The sequence below is a fragment of the Drosophila takahashii genome, chromosome 2L (assembly GCF_030179915.1).
Source record: "Drosophila takahashii strain IR98-3 E-12201 chromosome 2L, DtakHiC1v2, whole genome shotgun sequence".
Lineage (NCBI taxonomy): Eukaryota > Metazoa > Arthropoda > Insecta > Diptera > Drosophilidae > Drosophila > Drosophila takahashii.
This window is the reverse complement of record NC_091678.1, coordinates 18,255,761-18,272,340: the sequence shown is the minus strand read 5'-3', so window position 1 is coordinate 18,272,340 and position 16,580 is coordinate 18,255,761. Positions and strand designations below refer to the sequence as shown.

General features: G+C 46.4%; 4 protein-coding genes across 4 annotated transcripts; 2 read left to right on the top strand and 2 right to left on the bottom strand.

Moving 5' to 3' along the window:
* Positions 1-391: 391 nt before the first annotated feature.
* On the bottom strand, positions 392-7,039 carry LOC108067976 (MPN domain-containing protein CG4751). Its single transcript, XM_017157297.3, has 6 exons — positions 6,609-7,039; positions 6,191-6,548; positions 6,047-6,134; positions 4,751-4,920; positions 4,438-4,686; positions 392-3,931 (listed from the first exon to the last, which is right to left on the bottom strand). The coding sequence occupies exons 1-6, from the start codon at positions 6,933-6,935 to the stop codon at positions 951-953; spliced, it is 4,173 nt and encodes a 1,390-aa protein (XP_017012786.2). The 5' UTR covers positions 6,936-7,039; the 3' UTR covers positions 392-950.
* A 731-nt stretch (positions 7,040-7,770) lies between these two features.
* Positions 7,771-9,105, top strand: RfC38 (replication factor C subunit RfC38). Its single transcript, XM_017157295.3, has 2 exons — positions 7,771-7,922; positions 8,020-9,105. Exons 1-2 carry the CDS (start codon positions 7,863-7,865, stop codon positions 9,028-9,030), a joined length of 1,071 nt encoding a protein of 356 aa, XP_017012784.2. The 5' UTR covers positions 7,771-7,862; the 3' UTR covers positions 9,031-9,105.
* Positions 9,072-15,408, bottom strand: Nup160 (nuclear pore complex protein Nup160). Its single transcript, XM_044394994.2, has 12 exons — positions 15,209-15,408; positions 14,668-15,156; positions 13,868-14,052; positions 13,402-13,811; positions 12,592-13,258; positions 12,428-12,533; positions 12,209-12,370; positions 11,907-12,149; positions 11,462-11,580; positions 10,789-11,403; positions 9,812-10,731; positions 9,072-9,231 (listed from the first exon to the last, which is right to left on the bottom strand). Exons 1-12 carry the CDS (start codon positions 15,406-15,408, stop codon positions 9,106-9,108), a joined length of 4,242 nt encoding a protein of 1,413 aa, XP_044250929.1. The 3' UTR covers positions 9,072-9,105.
* Positions 15,409-15,761: 353 nt separating this feature from the next.
* Csl4 (exosome component 1 Csl4) lies at positions 15,762-16,513 on the top strand. The gene is made up of 2 exons (XM_017157199.3): positions 15,762-15,979; positions 16,035-16,513. The coding sequence occupies exons 1-2, from the start codon at positions 15,821-15,823 to the stop codon at positions 16,488-16,490; spliced, it is 615 nt and encodes a 204-aa protein (XP_017012688.2). The 5' UTR covers positions 15,762-15,820; the 3' UTR covers positions 16,491-16,513.
* Positions 16,514-16,580: the final 67 nt, after the last annotated feature.

Genomic DNA, 16,580 nt, shown 5'->3' with positions numbered 1-16,580 from the left:
CTCCGGCGGTTAAAAGTATCACTGAAGTTCGCCGATCATGGGCTACCCCTATTTATATATGCTCGATCTAGTCAGCCCACTTGTTCTCCAGCGAATAGATAGCGAGTGTTTTGAATACTGGCCGGAGAAACTAGTCTCCGAGAAAAGGCCAGTCCCCTGAAATGTGCCGAATGATACGAGAGGCAAACACCTGCCCCCAGTTGTTGATGCGTGCGGATTGTTTTGATTTTGTTACCAACTAAATCGCACCACTGAACCACTGGAAAAGCATACGTGATTTACTTAGCATAGCGGTTTTACTGGTTTAAAAGAGGGGTATACCTATTTAAATACAGCCAAGCTCCCATCTTTACTTGATTTTACTTACTAACCAAAATAAGTTCCACTCCAATTTTGTAAACTAAGTAACTAGTCGTTTAATTTATTGCGGCAAAGATTCAAAGTTATAGTTAATACGGTAGGCAATACAATACAGTTGATGTGTGCGCTGTCTGTATATTAAAATACTTAAAGTACTTTTATGCGGTAATTAAACCTAAATTAGTACGAGTACATTAAATTAAACGTTTAAGGACATACAGCGCTCGTGAGGTGAGTAAAAGCGGAGATTCACTCGTAGGACTGGCGAAATCTTTAATGCTCATAAAGATTACTTCGATTGAGATATGCACGGCATATCTGGGTTGTGGAAAATAATAAAAACTTGAATTTTTTGTGAAAAATAAATGTTTGTAAATTGCAAGCAATCAGATATAGATTTCTGATCTACGAACTTTACACTTAGCAAGAGGTAAACTTAAATGAGGAATAAGGAAAATATAAAATCAAATATTTGTCCCGAAAGATACTGGATGGGCACGATTAAAATGACGGACACTGGTATGTTAATGGATGCTACGCGGCATTACGTATGGGAGTATATACTGTTGGGGAAAATACTGCGACTGATTCTAGTCGTGCGACAGGTTGAGGATATCGTCGCCCATGCTGTTCTTGGGCATCTTGGCCGGCGGCGGAGCAGCCAGGTCCGCCACCGAGGCGAACTCCATGCGCTTCTTGGGCACTCCAAGTCCTCCCGGCGGTGCCAGCTCTCCGTAGAGGCGGCTCAAGTCCGGCGAAGGACGTCGATGCGAGGAGCCACTGCTTCCGTCCGACGGCGACGGCGATGGTGTGTTTGAGGGCACACTCGAGATGGCCAGATCGACGGCACTAAAGTTGTACTTGCCGCCCGAATTGGAGTTGCTGCCTCCGCCGCCGCCGCTTCCTCCACTATTTGCCGACTTGGTGGGCGTTAGTCGCTCCAAAGCCGGTGAGGCCGATGATTCCCGTGTGCGTGCCGATGAAGGCGTCGTGGATTTCGGTGGCTTCATCATCATGGCCGACAGGGATTCCTGCTGGATCTTGAACAAAGCCGATGGAGTCATGAACATGTTATTAGCAGCCAGTGTGGTTTTCGACAACGGATCTGGGATGCCGTATTTGCCATGTTGCTGCTGAAAGAAGGCAGCATAATCCTGCATTTTCTCCTGCGCCAAGGCATTATAGTAAGCGGCTTGGTTGGTTAGCGAAGAGGGCGATGAAATACCGGAAACACCGGCATTTCCGGAGCTGCCCGACTTCATGGCATTCGCCGAGGACCCAGCTGCTCCCACAACTGCGCCTGAGGGCGTGGCAAAGAGGGCGTCCAAATCGGCGGCCGCTTTATTTTGGCGATACAGCAATGCCTTTATCTCCGAATCCTGCTTCTCCAGCTGCAGCAACTGATTTAGCATATCGCTCTGTATGTCTTTCTGCTTTTGCTTCGATCCTCCTCCGCCGCCGCCACCTCCTGCCACGCCCACACCCGAAGAGAGAAGGGCGGAGAGCTCGTTGTGGGCGCCTGCCATGTGCTTGTTGGACGACATTGCCGCCGCAAATTGGTTATTCGGGTCGAACAACTTGGTGTAGGTCTGCAATAATGCCGTGTAATCAGCCTGTGCAGCTGCCTGTTGCTGCTGTTGCTGTTGCTGCTGTTGCTGATGATGCTGCTGCAACTGCTGTTGCTGCTGCTGCTTCTTGGATGAACTGCTGTTGGAACTGCCACTGGAGGAAGTCTGCGCAGGCGGTGGAATTGATGCGGCTGCCACCGCAGCCATCTGTTGCTGCAGGAACGCATTGAGGTCGTTGCTCTGCTTGCTCTGTTGCATGTAGGAGTCGTAGCCGAGCAGCTTGGATGCCTGGATTAGGTTGTTATAGTCGGCACTCAGGGCAGCGGCCGCAGCAGCCGCTGGCGAAGATTTCGAGGACTTGCCAGACGACGAGTTTGAGGGTTGATTAGCAGGCGGCACTCCCAATCCCGCTCCCGTAAGATAGCTGTAGTCGGATCCAAAACCCAAAGTGCCCAGTGTGGTGGCACCCAGGGCTTCCGCTTGCTGGAGAAGCAAGGCAGCATATTCCGGCGAACGGATGAGCTCGCTCATCTTCAGCGGATCGTTCTTTAGTTCGTCCAGCTCCTTCATCAATTTCGTTTTGTACGAATTGGAGGTTGAGCTGGAGTTCGAGGAGGAAGAAGAGGAGGAGGACTTGGATGATCGCTCCGATTTCGACTTGCTACTGCTGTGGGCATTGCTGTTTCCCGTGGGCAGCGGCATATTGAAGCTATTCGAGTAGGCAGCCACTGCCGCCGCCACATTGGGATCACTCAGCCCAGAGGAAGCTGTGGCATTGCCCTGCTTGGAGCCACCCACCTTAGCTGCTGCCGCTGCCAGTTGATTAAGCGAAGAGCTGCCATAATCCTTGCGTTGCTGCTGGAAGAGTGCGGCCAAATCGCCTTGCAGGAAGTTCGGGGGAAGCTGCCCCGCCAGCTGAGCCAAACTGGCGGCCATCAGATCGTTGGCCGTGGGCAGGCAAGCGGCCGCCGGAGGAACCAGAGCAGCCGCAGCCGCCTCGTATTTATTCGGCGTGATGCTGGGACTATTGCGAGCAATATCGCTTACGCTGAACTTTCCCGGACTGGGCGCCGGGGAATTGCGGGTGCGGGAGGTGGAGGCATGCGACGAGGCGTCCGACTTGGCGGGCGATGGAGACGCCCTCACTGGAACCTCAAACTTGGCGGGACTGGCGGCGTTCGATTGAATGGTGATGGGACTGTCCCGAGGCGAGGCACTCAAAGCGGAGGTCAGAGCAGAAGTCGTGGCAACTGGTGGCGCGGTGGCAGCTGCGGGAATTTGCGGTGGAAGCAGCTGACTGGTGGGTGCCACCAAATTGGGCAGCACCGACGGATGACTCGTGGGATTCGGAGTGGCCAGAGGCGAAAGCATTCGCACAGGGTTCATATTAAGACCGGAGGGCATGCAGAGCTGCTCCTGTAGCGACATCACCTTGAGCTCACTTGCTTTTTGCTCCGCCTGGGCGTTGGTTTCCTCCTCTGCCTTGCGCGCATTGTCCTCCAGCGTGCTGATTGTCTCACTGAATAGCTCCTCCTTGGGCGGATTTAGCTTAACATCACTGCTAAGATCCATTAGGTTAACAGGTTTGTCCTCCTCCTTTACTTCCAGCTCATCATTGTCGATGATCTTTATGGTTTTCGGTGGAATAAAGTCATCCTCCTGCTCGCAGTCGAGAACAGCGCATATCCAATTCCACAAGGCCTTGTCGCTCTGTTTGGAGGGAAACTTCGGGTAGAGCGTGTTCTTCAGCTTCTCGTTGTAGGTCACCTCGTTGTTGTAGATGTTCCGGAACTTGACCACCTCGCCGCGGTACTGCGAGTAGTAGTCCACGCACAGCTGGATCTCGGAGCGCACCTCCTCGGGAATCTCCTTGTCCGGCAGCACCGAATACTGCATCAGCATGGGCCGGCCGTACTCCATCGATTGCCTGTTCTCATTGGGCGGCACGATCCAAATGCACTTGACCACCGACTCCAAAGTGGGGTTCTCATCATAGTAAGGAGCTGCAGGGACATAAAATATTATATTAAACAGAAAGTAGAAATTAGAGCCCTGCTTGAATGGATTCCATTAATTATTTTGAATTTTTTTAATGAATTAATTGGAATTTTGAGTTTAATAGAATTGAGTGAATTTGAATTTTGAGCTTAATAGAATTGAATGAATGAATGGCATGAGTTCCGAAATAATTCAAACGACAATTGCTTTTTATGAAGAAATGGCCATCTCACAAAATGATGGCCATTTCTTCTTCAAAATCTGCCTAAATTTTATTTACTATGCAGTTAACATTGATTTGTTAAAAAATGTCCACTTTTTGTTCTCAAAAGAAAGCACAAAAAAATCTCGCAAATTCAGAAAATTCATAAAAATTATTCATTCATTTATTGAATTCGAAATGAATTAGAAAAACATAGAATTGAATTAAACAAATCAGAAATTTCATGGCATACCATGATTAAACAAAAATTGAATGATTCACGCAGGGCTCTACTAGAAATACACTTACAGATAATCAAGGAGACACAGGGCGTGTAGGTGAGATCGCTGGCGCCGCGCATTCGAATCTGATAGTCCAACTGCGAGTCGCAGTCGCGCAGCGTGGGTTCCGCCTGGAACTTGGGATGCGAGTGATACCATCCGACCAACAGCAGCTGATCCTGGATCATCATCTTCTGTATGTCGCGCTCCACTTCGCCGGATCGCTGCCGATCGAAGCGCGTGCTGCGACAAGGATATGTCTTTGTGATGGATAGAGCTGAAAGGGGTAAACATGTAGGTAATGCCTGTGCGGAGGATATTCCAAGCAGAGTCGGACTCACTGTGTGTGTTCATGTCCCAGGTGCCACCCAGATAGCCGCACACCTCGCGCACCGTCAAATGGCAATGGAAGTCGGCCAGCAGAAGGGCAGAGGAGTTGACTGTGATGAGAAAGGGCTGCAGTTTGCCCACCGAAGTAAACGGCACCGATTCGATTAACATGTTGGCGTCACTGTGGATTAGTTACAGAAATTAAATATATAATTAAAATAAATACAATGCGAATTCTACGGCAAGATAGCTTATATCTCTATACTTCAACCTAGCCGGGTTTAAATATAAGTAATAGAAATGAAATATAAAATATCATTGGAAAATAAGGTCCTGTTGTTAAAATAGCATAAGGATAAATTATCTGGGTTTAAAGCAGCGGTCGGCACACACATACGTTGACATTTTGTTTTATATTTGTGTGAGTAATTTGCACTGGGCAGCTCATCGATGTGTGTGTGCAGTCCGCTGTTCTACGTTATACGTGTGCGAACAGCGCGCCGGCAGAACAAAACCCTATGCTCACTTAACAGGGCGCTGCCGACCGCTGGTTTAAAGACATGAAAGTGAAAAGAACATAACGAAATAAAAAAATTCGTAAACCCATCTTATATGTTTCAGAAATGAAATATAAAATATCATTGGAAAATGAGGCCTGTTGATAAAATAGCTTAAGGATTAATGCTCTAAATACATGAAATAGATATTCTAAAAAAAATCTACTAACAAATAAAAGAACATAAAGAAATATTGCGATTAAATTCATAAACCCATCTTGTTAGTTAGAGAAATTCAATATAAAATATCATGGGAAAATAAGGTCCTGTTGTTAAAATAGCTTAAGGATTAATTCTACAGGCTAAAATACATGAAATAGGGTCATAAATATTCTAAATAAAAATCTAGTAACCAATAAAAGAACATAAAGAAATATTACGTTTGAATTCGTAAACCCATCTTATTATTTTCATTGTAAAATAAGGCCATGTGGTTAAAACAGCTTAAGGATTAATGCTCTGTGTTTAAGTACATGATATAGGGTCATTGCACATTATAAATAAATCGACTAACAAATGAAAGAATACAACAAAATAGTAGGTAATTTCTGATTTAAGGATTAATGGTCCGCGTTTAAATATTTAAAAAAGGGTCATAAATATTCCAAATAAACAGAGCAATAAATAAAAGAACATAAAGAAATATTAGGTATTTTCTGAATCCTTCATCTCCATTCGAATTTCGCATCGAAGAATGACACTTCCCCTGAAAAACCACCCCCTTCAACCCCTTACACTTGTTTTACTCACTGAACTACATTGCGATTCGAAACGGTGTTATGTGCGAAAACGGTTCGCTTGACGACAATCTCCGGGGAGTCGGATTTGCGTTCGGCATCTGTGGATTCAATGGAATTAGCAAGGATTATAAAGTAAGGACAAGGTGCTCTTTACCCAGGTCACCGTCGTCCAGCGGCGTCTCCTTTTGCAGGGCGCACTTGCGCAGATAGGTGTTCTTGTAGGCGTCCAGCTTCTTGCCCTTGTACTTGACCGAGGCCCAGCCGCAGCCGCTCTTCTTCTCCGGATTGATGATCCGCTTGCAGTGCATCGCCCAGGCGCTGGGCGTGAGGAATATGGTCTCAGTCTCATGGGATTTGATCTTGCCGTCGGCCAGCAGATCGCCGACGAACTTTTGGCCCAAATACTCGATGGTCATCAGTCCGAGGCCCGGTTGGAGCACATTGGCGGCCATTAGGGTTTGCAGGGTAACAGTGCGTCCGGTGCCATTGAAGCCCTCGTAGTTCTCCTTGGTCTGGGGGGAATTTCGAGGAAATATTGTAAATTATAATTATAAGAGCGGCATTTAACTCACCTCATCATCGTTGTCCTCGTCGCCAGCATCGCTATCTACGTCCTTGTCGCACAGGTTGTCCTCCAGCATGGCCGCCGGTGCTGCTCCCTCGATGGGTGGATGCACTTCCTCCGGAGGAGTGGCATCTATTCCCTCTGTCGTCACTCCTGCCCGCTCTTCCTCCCCCGCCGCCACCCCTTCGCAATCGTTTGTTATTTGCGGCGGCGGCGGCTGCAGCACCTCCCCCTCCTCCTCACCCTCCACATCACCGTCGCCCTCGCCGTCGGAGCTGCTCACCACCTGGTTCTCGCCGGCCTCCTCGACACCGTGTTCCACTCCGTTCTCCATGCGTTCGCGTCGCGAATTTCGGTGCCTTGCAATTCAGCGGATTTCTTAATTTCAAGATACTTAAGTTTTGCGACAAAAAAAACTGTGGATGCAGTAAGGTCGCCGCTTTTTCTGCGCAGAATACCGAATTCGGTAGGGCTGACAACTGGTCACACTTTTGTTGGCGTTGCCAGACAAGACTTGGAAAATCACGATTTGTGTAATAACGGTGACTACTAAACTTGAAACATAGGTGGCGTTTTATATGCAATTTATACAAGTAATAATAGTATTGAATCTAGGTATTCAAACAGCTCTTCTTATTTATTCCTTGTTTAATATCAGTCGAGGGTATGGACTTCTTGAAGCCTTTCAGAATTACAAAAAAAATGTATCAACAAAGGACTACAAATTTAGGTACATGGAAAAGCTGCTATAGGAACGATCGGAAAATTAATGGAAATTTCTCCTTTGAATCGTTGAAAACCATAGTTGTCACTTTAATTCATTAAATTGCCACGGCAAATTAATAACATTCTCAGCACAGAATAATTACTTGAAAATTAAATTTGGGAGTATATGTTAAGTTTTTCTTATTTTAAAAAAATCTTAATTAAAAATAAAGGTGTTTTTAGTTTCAATAAATTGGGTATCTGGGTATTCCTTAAATTGTTGAAAAAAGCAAACTGTTATACATTTTCAAATGTAATTTATTTATGTAAAAATAATAAATGTGTTTTAATTTCAATAAACTGAAAAGTTCTGGGTTGATAAAAAACAAATTGTTATACAATTTCAAATGTACAAAAATATGGCAGTTCGAGCCAAGTATAACATAATTCATCGATTTATCGATTGTGGAATCGATCTTAATTTCATCACTAACAGCATTTGTGCCAAAAAGGCGCGCATTGAATTGTTTTGATAAATTAGTATTAAATTATTATAATGGCACTCTGGGTGGATAAGTACCGTCCCCGGGAACTGTCCAAGCTGGACTTCCACAAGGTAAAAGACCGTAAGGTTCTGTCCCACCGATTTCTCTTTAAGATTGAGTGACTTATACTAACCGGCGTTTCATGTTTATGGTTATTTCCCCGAACAGGAGCAGGCGGAGAACCTGCGAAACCTGTGCAAGCAGAGCGACTTCCCGCACCTCATGTTCTACGGACCCTCGGGCGCCGGCAAGAAGACCCGCATCATGTGCCTGCTGCGGGAGATGTACGGATCCGGCGTGGAGCGACTGAGGAGCGAGACCATGACGTTCACCACGCCATCCAACCGCAAGATCGAGGTGATGACCGTGAGCAGCAACTACCACCTGGAGGTGAATCCCTCCGACGCAGGCATGTACGACCGGACGGTGGTGATCGATCTGATCAAGCAGGTGGCCCAGACGCACCAGATCGAGATCAGCGGCCAGCGGGAGTTCAAGGTGATCGTCATCTCCGAGGGCGACGAGCTGACCAAGGATGCCCAGCACGCCCTGCGCCGCACCATGGAGAAGTACGTGGCCACGTGCCGGATCATCATCTCGGTGAACTCGACGTCCCGCATCATTCCGGCCATTCGGTCGCGTTGCCTGGGCATCCGGGTGGCGGCACCCAATGAATCCGAGATCGTGTCCATCCTGCAGAGCACCTGCAAGCGGGAGGGCCTCGCCCTGCCTGTGGAACTGGCCAAACGGGTGGTGGACAAGTCGGAGCGCAATCTCAGGCGGGCTCTGCTCATGCTGGAGGCCGCCAAGGTGGCCAAGGCGCCGTTCACCGCCAACCAGGAGATTCCCGATCTCGACTGGCAGGTCTTCCTGCGCGAAACAGCCGCCCAGATCATCGGCGAGCAAACTCCCAGCAAGCTGGAGAAGATCCGGGAACGCCTGTACGAGCTGCTCACCCAGGGCGTGCCGCCCAATCTCATTTTCCGCGGCCTGGTCGAGCAGCTGGTGAACAACTGTGATATGTCCATCAAGGCGAAGACGCTGGAGTTTGCCACCGAGTACGAGCACCGCATGCAGGCGGGTGCCAAGCACATCTTCCACCTGGAAGCGTTCGTCGCTCAGTTCATGAACATCTACAAAAAGTTCCTTTCTGAGCTGGTCATGACGGATGATTTTTAGTGTGGAACTCGCTACTCTTATTATTTTTTAGCATTTAATTCAAAGAAACTTATCAAATAAAACGAATAAAACCAACTAATGAAGCTGTTGCTGTTGTCGTTCCTCTCGACTCTGCAGAATGGCCAAACTCATTTTGTCCTCGGTGGTTCGCTTTATGGTCTCGATATATCTGTGGACCTCCTCCTCCAGTTTGACATGCGCCTGAAAAAGCAATCAAATGATTAAACAAATAGAGGAATAATGTAAATTTTCGGTAATACTCTAGTTTACGGTCCTCACCCCCAAAATTCGCGAAAAAATTATCCTTGACGGACCGCGAATTCTTAAGAATTTAATTTCTCTTGTAATCGAATTTTAAAATTACGTGTTTTGCTATAAAAATTCAGTTGGCTTTTCTTCGACTTGCTGTAAAAAACCTATTGGATTTTCATAAGTTGTCAAAATAATAGGCCTTCTGAAAAATTCGACAAAAATGTCTAATTGTTTTTATAGGGGGCAGACCCCACAGCCGCGAAAAAAATATCCTCGGTGGACAGCGATTCCTTAAGAATTTATTGACCATGGAGGACCAATATATAACTTCTTAAAGCAAATCCGTTTACGTATTTTTTGGTCCGTCACTCAAGCCAATTACGAGCGTTATATTATCTATTTTAACCTTTTCACAATCTAAAAAAAATCGTAAAAAAGGCTACACCAATAATGCAGGAATTTTATAATCCTAACCGCAATACAAGTACTTAAGAGGACCATAAACTAGAGTATTACCAAATTTTCTTACCATTTCATATTCCACATCCTCCTTGCCATTAATCTTCAGCGCGTGCAGCAGCAGATCGATCGTGTTGATGGGAAAGGAGAGCTGCGGATTGGTCACATTCACCGAATGCTTAAAGTCAAAGTACTCGCTGCCTGCGCCCAGCATGCCGGCGATCATTTCACAGCCCAAATCAGCGGCTTCCAGCAGGCGGTTGTGCTTGACGAACAACTGAAGCAGCTCCCGCGAATGGGATAGCTTGTAGGAGTCCACCAGCCATTGCGGCACAAAGGCGTTCAAGGCCAGCAGCCTTTGCACCACGCTCTTTCTTATCAAAGTCGAGTCCTTTGCCTCATTATCCACCACCAGTTTTTGGAGCAAAGTCCAGGCCATGTCGGCTGCATTGCTTCGATGTGGAAGATCGGCCATATCGTTGTTTTGCAACCAATTCCAGGCATCCGCGCCCTTGTCCTCGGTGGCGGTGACACAAGCCACGGTGAGACTCTCGAAAATGGGAAGCACGGAGAACGAGTGGCCGCGGGAAAGTTTCAAGGCGGCCGTGTACAGCCCACAGCTGGCTAGCAGGTAGGAAAGCTCCTCTGGCGAGGATCGCTCATAGGCAGCTGCATCTTTGCGGTAGTGCGAGAGCTCATGCAAAGCCTCCGCGTGCACCAGTTCCCTGCGGATGTCGGCCAGTTCCAGGACCACCACCTCCTGGCCGGTTTTATCCTCATCTCCCTTTGGTTCTCCATCGTCGTTATCCTGATCTATGGCCGCCACCCGCTCGTCGCCAATTGTGGGCCTGGCTATCCACCTGTAGCGGCTGTCCACCAAGTGCAAACAGTTCAGGCAAATTAGCAGCGAGGAGCAGCGCTTTTCCAGCGCATTCGGCGCATCGCTGTCCACTTGAAAGCGCATCGCCTGCTCGTACATAACCGTGGCGGCTAATAAATAAATTAATTATTAATAAAGCTCAAGGAAAACGAGTTACCTATACAAACCTTTCCGCATGTTGCCCTTGTTCGTGTGGAATGCATACAAAAAGTTATACACATCATTCTGATCGATGCTCATTGATCGTGCGCGGGATTCCACGATGCTCTCGAACTCGTCCTGCAAGCCTATATACGGAAACTGCATCAGCAGGGGCAGGCATTTGCTCTGGAACAGCGTTATGACCAACTGACGCAGGCAATCCTTCCTCCTCGAAGTGTCGGCATTGTAGACCAAGGCGTAGTAGGCCTCCTGGTAGTGGCCCAGCTGGAGATGATTGTTGAACACGATCGACTGGAACATGGGCAACTGGGGATCATCCGGCTTCAACACACTCATGGCCATGTGAGCCAACTCAATCACATAGTCCAGGGCGGAATGCTGCTCGAAGAGCTGAATAATCTTCAGATAATAGTGAACAATGGCCAATTTTCTGTCTTCTGCGGAAACTTTATGGCCCCGCGCGACGCTCTCCTGCAGTTTGCCGTACAGCGGAGTGTTTTTCAGCACGTGCTCGAAGAGGAAGTCATCCTCCACAACGCCAGGCGCCGTTTGCTGGAAGAGATGCACCGCCTTGTGGGCCTCACCGCAATCTAAGAGGGAAACTGCCAGCATAAAGCGTCCTACGGAAAGAAATTTTAATAGGAAATGTCAAGTATAAGCTAGTAAAGCTATTCTTACTGGCATGGGCTTTCACGGAACACCAGCTGGACAAAAGGCGCACATAATCCTGCACAATGATGTGATGGCAGGTGCCGAACAGCCATTCCGGAAAAACGTAAATCGGAGACTCGGGCCAACTGAAAATAAATTAAAGAAAATCAGATTCCTCTACCTTAAACTCACATCTGTGTAAGAATTTCTCAACTGATGCGCAGAAATAATGGATTTTCTTCAAACTCGGGTACCTCGTAGAGTTGGTCTTGGTTATCATTTGTGATTTTTTTGAAACTTGTTGGTGTCCATTTAGTGGCGCTATGAATTTTTGAAGTTAAGAACTTAAAAAATGTTCTCAAACTTTAAATTAGTATATCTCGGATACGGCTTAGAGGAACACGTGCAACTTTTTAAATGTGTACTAGGGGATAAGGAAAATATTTTCTTAAATTCTATAACTTATACCTACAGCATCTTATTGATGAATCCCACTAGTTGAAGCAAAGTCTGACGTAGGTTCAGTTGCTCCGACTCCAGCTGCATGCTGTCCGTCTTCAGCAGCATAGAAAGAGCGCTAAACAGACCCTTAGATTGCAGGAACAGCCTGAGCAAGGTGGTCTGATCATTGCCATTATTCCGCAAATGGCTGGAATATGGCCGTGTGTAGCCGCTGAAGAGCTGTGCTCGACTCAACCGTTGAATGGAGGCCTCACTAAAATAATTCAATAAAATGTAAGATGGCTCACTAAACATTACATTCCATTTTCTTACAATCCAGCTGGAGTATTAGAAGAAATGGGCGTCTCGGCAATCCAAACTAAAGTGTAGTACGAGTTGAGATAACTGATATTCGTTAAAACGTTATCGCTGTCCATTCCATCCTGACCATAAGCCATGTATTGCAAAACCAAAAGGTTCCGGCAAACAGAAAATCTAGATTTCAAACGTAAATATTAAAAATAAAACTCAATTTAAATTTTTAAAAGTTACCTAATCATTGCCATTTGCTTGACCGTTTCAGATAAAATGGCCAGACCATATTCGCTGCCCATTAGAGCTCCAGATGGCTGCAGAAAGCGTGTAGAAAGGGAATAATCTAGAAAATAAACCAGGAATTTAATTGTTTCCAAACTCTAAATCTTTAAATAGTTTACCATGCGGCGGCGCATCGGGATCAATCATGCACAGCACATCGAGTAGCATTTCCAGAGCGGGTTTAAGGTTCGGTATATCCTGTAGCTTCTGATGAATTTGCTTCACACAGTTTGACGGCAACATCGGGCCATTATCATCGCCCACCGTGATTCTGGCCACTAGCTTGGATATCACATCAATGGGCGGCTCGCGCTGGTAGAGCTGTTTATCTAGATCAGTTTTAATATCCTCCGAGATCAGCTTGTCCAGTAGCGTGACCACATTCATGAGGTCAACGAAACCCTTTGCCATTTCGGGATCGTTGCGAAACAGTGGAGCCACGTAGGTGGCCACCTCCTCATTGTGCTCCCCTATGAGCAACAGGTGCTCAAGCACTTCGCAGGGACGCAGCAGGGCGAAGGATTGCCTCCTGACCAAACAGACTGCATCCATGCCTCCGAGAACAGCGAGTCCTGTCGGTTCGGAGAACTTAATGTGATACTGTTCGCAGCACGAGTAAAAGCGATCCCACAGCCGCGTGGATATCTCCAAGTACTCCTCGTCGGTGACCACAAAGTCTTTGAGTTCGTTCTGGATTTCGTCTTCGACGGCCTGGCACACCTGCTCCTTGAGCACCGACATGGAAAGCTGCTTCACATCGAACTGCAGGTTGACGCGTCTGAACATCTTTAAATAATAAATTAATTTAATAATTTAATTTACACAATATTGCTTAAGTTATACTCACATATAGCTCCTAGAGCTCTTAATCTTAGTTAGTTTATAGTTTTAACTTTAAGTTTGCTTTATATAAATAAATAAATACTCACATATAGTGCCTTGGCAATCACATTTCGGTCAAACCGACCTGGATGGAAGATATACGAGCAGTAAGTCTCGCGGGGATCGACTCCCTGCTCCATGGTGAGACAATAGCGATCCGGTGGCGGTTCCAGAGCAGCGGAAACCCATTTGATAGCGTTATTTGTACCCAAGTAAATAGCAGAGACATGGAAATCTCCTTCTGCGTTGCTCCAGAGCGCCCAGATGTGCGAGGAGGTGGCATCGAAGTCGATCAAATCCATTTGGGGCGCCGGCACCGAGTTCTGCACCAAATTGATTCCGCTGGCCTCGTTGGCATCGGCCATGATGCTCACGCAAATGAACTCGGATTGGAGACCTTGGGAGAGAAACAGGCAGAAGTTCTCCTCGCTTATCTTGCGAAGCTGGTTGTTTTGGGCTGGAAAGCGGGAAATATGTTATAAAATATTCTGAATTATACCCTCTCAAACTCACGTCCTTGAGCCCCCAGGCCTCCATGCCCCGATCCGGCGGAGCAATTGATGCTGGCCACTGTCTGCAGGCTGTCCACTGACCACAGGCGCAGCTCATTACTGCGATACAGGACCAGAATGAAAACGGACTCCTCGATCTCGCTAAATGCCATGGAAGTGGCTGCCTCCAGCGTTTCCGATCTACCACTGCAATGATTGGAAATAGGTAATGCATACGCTTCTCAGCTACACTGGTGGCCATAATTATTTTGACAGATTTGAATGTAAACTGTACTCATATTTTGAACTTATAACATAAACTTTTTGCACCTATAGAAAGAGCACTTCAATTCCGTTTAAATGACACAAAAATGTTCTTAACCCATTAAGCACCCTTTGAAAGGTAAGAAAATTTTGTGAAAGTCAAATTTTTATCTTTTTTCCTGGGTCTTAAAACAAAAATGTTTTGATGCAAAGTTTTTCCCCAAGCAAAATTAATAATAACTGCAAAAAAAATTTCAAAATATTTTTCCTTGTTTTTTTTATGTCTTTTGAATGGAAAGATCTCTGTAAAATGTTGTATGAAAAGTATGAAAAAGCGGCTAAAATTGTAATTTTTAGCTATTTTCAAAAAATCAAAAAAATACAAGGAGAAATATTTTGAAATTTCTATTTTTGCAGTTAATTTTAATTTTGCTTGAGGGTAAAACTTTGCATCAAAACATTTTAGGTGCCAAAAGATATAAGTTCAAAATATGAGTACAGTTAACATTCGAATCTGTCAAAATAATTATGCCGACTAGTGTAGATAGATTCACTCACGTAAGGGCGCCCTTTAGATTCGATAGGAAGCGAGGCATCAGATGCGGCTCCTTGACTTCGTGGGTGACCGTGTTGCCGGTCAAGCAGTTCATGATGTGGAGCAACAGTTTGTCCTGGTAGGCCACCGCAAAGTAGGCTTCCTGGGCGTTTTGTGTGAGATACGACACAGCCACATTGGGCATCGTTCCAAAGCCATCCGTCACATAGAAGCTGCTCGGAACGTTGATCTTCTCGTTGACGTCGTAGAAAATAGACTGCGACAGCAGATCCTCGGGGGATCCTCCCGCATCCGGGGAAGCAATCTTCAAAGGGAACACATAGCGATGCACACTGCTGACCGTGACCACCAGCAGGGTGATGGACTTGTCTTGCTCGGTGAGGGAGACATTTAGCACGGCGGAGTCGGTGAATCGCAGGCGCAGGTGATTCCGCTGCAGCGAGATGTCCAGGCTGACCTCCGAGAGTTCCAGCACATCCTGGTAGGTGCGCCTGCCAGGTGGTTAAACAGGTGAATCTTCCAGTATATAAAGCCATTGCTTACCAGTATATAAAGCGATTCCTGGTCTGCACATTCTTCCTGCTCTTGTAGCAGTAGCCGCCGGAGGTCTCAAATGTCTTCAGGTCCTGCAGAGTGCTCTGGTTGCCTGTGCTAATCTTCACCTCGATCCACTCGGCGGGACTAAGGTTTTTCGGGATGACCTCGCGGTAGCTCATGTTGGCATGCAGTTTTGAAGTGGGCATCTTGAAATTACGGTAAAATTATACGAATACCCGAGGAAAACAGAAAACTATTGGCGGCACCGGCGTAAACACGCTCTTTGGCAGTGTTGGAAAACACTTAAACCAGTGAAGTGCACCCCACAAAAGTGTCGATTTCGTTTTTTACACTGCAATAAAAATAAGTGAAAACTTTGGTTTTTAACTGGTTTTACGGAAATTTCAAACAATTTCAATTCAATTGTTTTTTAAAAAGTATTTATAATACTTTTTGTACTACAATTTTCTTTAAAAAAATTAACTAATTGCAAATTTTAGTGTAATCGATGTTTATCGAAATATATTGCCATCCCTAATTGCACATGTGTTATTTTGTTGTTGATGCGGCTTTGTTATTTTACTATTTTATAAATTAAAAGCTATAGCTAGCCCAGAAATGAGTACTCACGAGGAAGAGACCATAGTCTGTCTGCCAGGAGAGCGTCTCTGCAGGACCGAGGACAACATAGTCCTGGGCATAGGCACATACGAACAAAACGGCTATATCTACGCCTCCAAGTCGGGAATCGTGAGCATCGAGGAGTCGGGTGAAAACGTAAGTTAGCTACGCAAGTAATATACCAATTTAATCAGGATATTTCCATTTCCAGTGCCAGGTGGTCAGTGTACATAAACCCGGCTTCCATCTGACCATCCCAGCCACCGGAGACGTGGTCACAGCCAGAGTTCTGGTCACAACTCCCAAATTCGTCAAGTGCGCCATTTTCTGTGTGCGGAATGTCCTGCTGGAGAGCAGCTACCGCGGACTCCTGCGCAAGGAGGATGTCCGGGAGACGGAAAAGGATCGCGTGGACATATACAAGTCCTTCAAGCCGGGCGATGTCATCCTGGCCAGAGTCATTAACCAACTGGATCAGTCCTTCCTCCTGACCACCGCTGAAAATGAACTCGGCGTGGTCATCGCCTACGCCAGCGATTCCCGGAAGACCCGGGTGCCCATGGTTCCGGTCGGCTGGAGCGAAATGCAGTGCCCCCAGACCACGATTAAGGAGCCCCGCAAAGTGGCTAAAGTCCTGCCAGAGAGTTCAATTAACGCTGTGAAATAAAGCCAATCGAATGGTAATCAAAACATTCAAAGCTTGAACTTAACTGGGGGACTATTTATCAAATATGTTTCAGTAATTAATTAAGAGCTA

Bases quoted from the DNA above. Each gene is read 5' to 3' on its own strand.
- RfC38 (XM_017157295.3), top strand. From the start codon at position 7,863: ATGGCACTCTGGGTGGATAAGTACCGTCCCCGGGAACTGTCCAAGCTG. The intron at 7,923-8,019 runs GTAAAAGACCGT...TTCCCCGAACAG, and splicing joins CCAAGCTGGACTTCCACAAG to GAGCAGGCGGAGAACCTGCG.
- Nup160 (XM_044394994.2), bottom strand. From the start codon at position 15,408: ATGCCCACTTCAAAACTGCATGCCAACATGAGCTACCGCGAGGTCATC. The intron at 13,259-13,401 runs GTGAGTATTTAT...TATTATTTAAAG, and splicing joins TGATTGCCAAGGCACTATAT to ATGTTCAGACGCGTCAACCT. The intron at 9,232-9,811 runs GTAAGAAAATTT...TTGCTTTTTCAG, and splicing joins AGGATGTGGAATATGAAATG to GCGCATGTCAAACTGGAGGA.
- Csl4 (XM_017157199.3), top strand. From the start codon at position 15,821: ATGAGTACTCACGAGGAAGAGACCATAGTCTGTCTGCCAGGAGAGCGT. The intron at 15,980-16,034 runs GTAAGTTAGCTA...TTCCATTTCCAG, and splicing joins TCGAGGAGTCGGGTGAAAAC to TGCCAGGTGGTCAGTGTACA.
- LOC108067976 (XM_017157297.3), bottom strand. From the start codon at position 6,935: ATGGAGAACGGAGTGGAACACGGTGTCGAGGAGGCCGGCGAGAACCAG. The intron at 6,549-6,608 runs GTGAGTTAAATG...AATTCCCCCCAG, and splicing joins ACGAGGACAACGATGATGAG to ACCAAGGAGAACTACGAGGG. The intron at 6,135-6,190 runs GTAAAGAGCACC...TTGAATCCACAG, and splicing joins GCTGGACGACGGTGACCTGG to ATGCCGAACGCAAATCCGAC.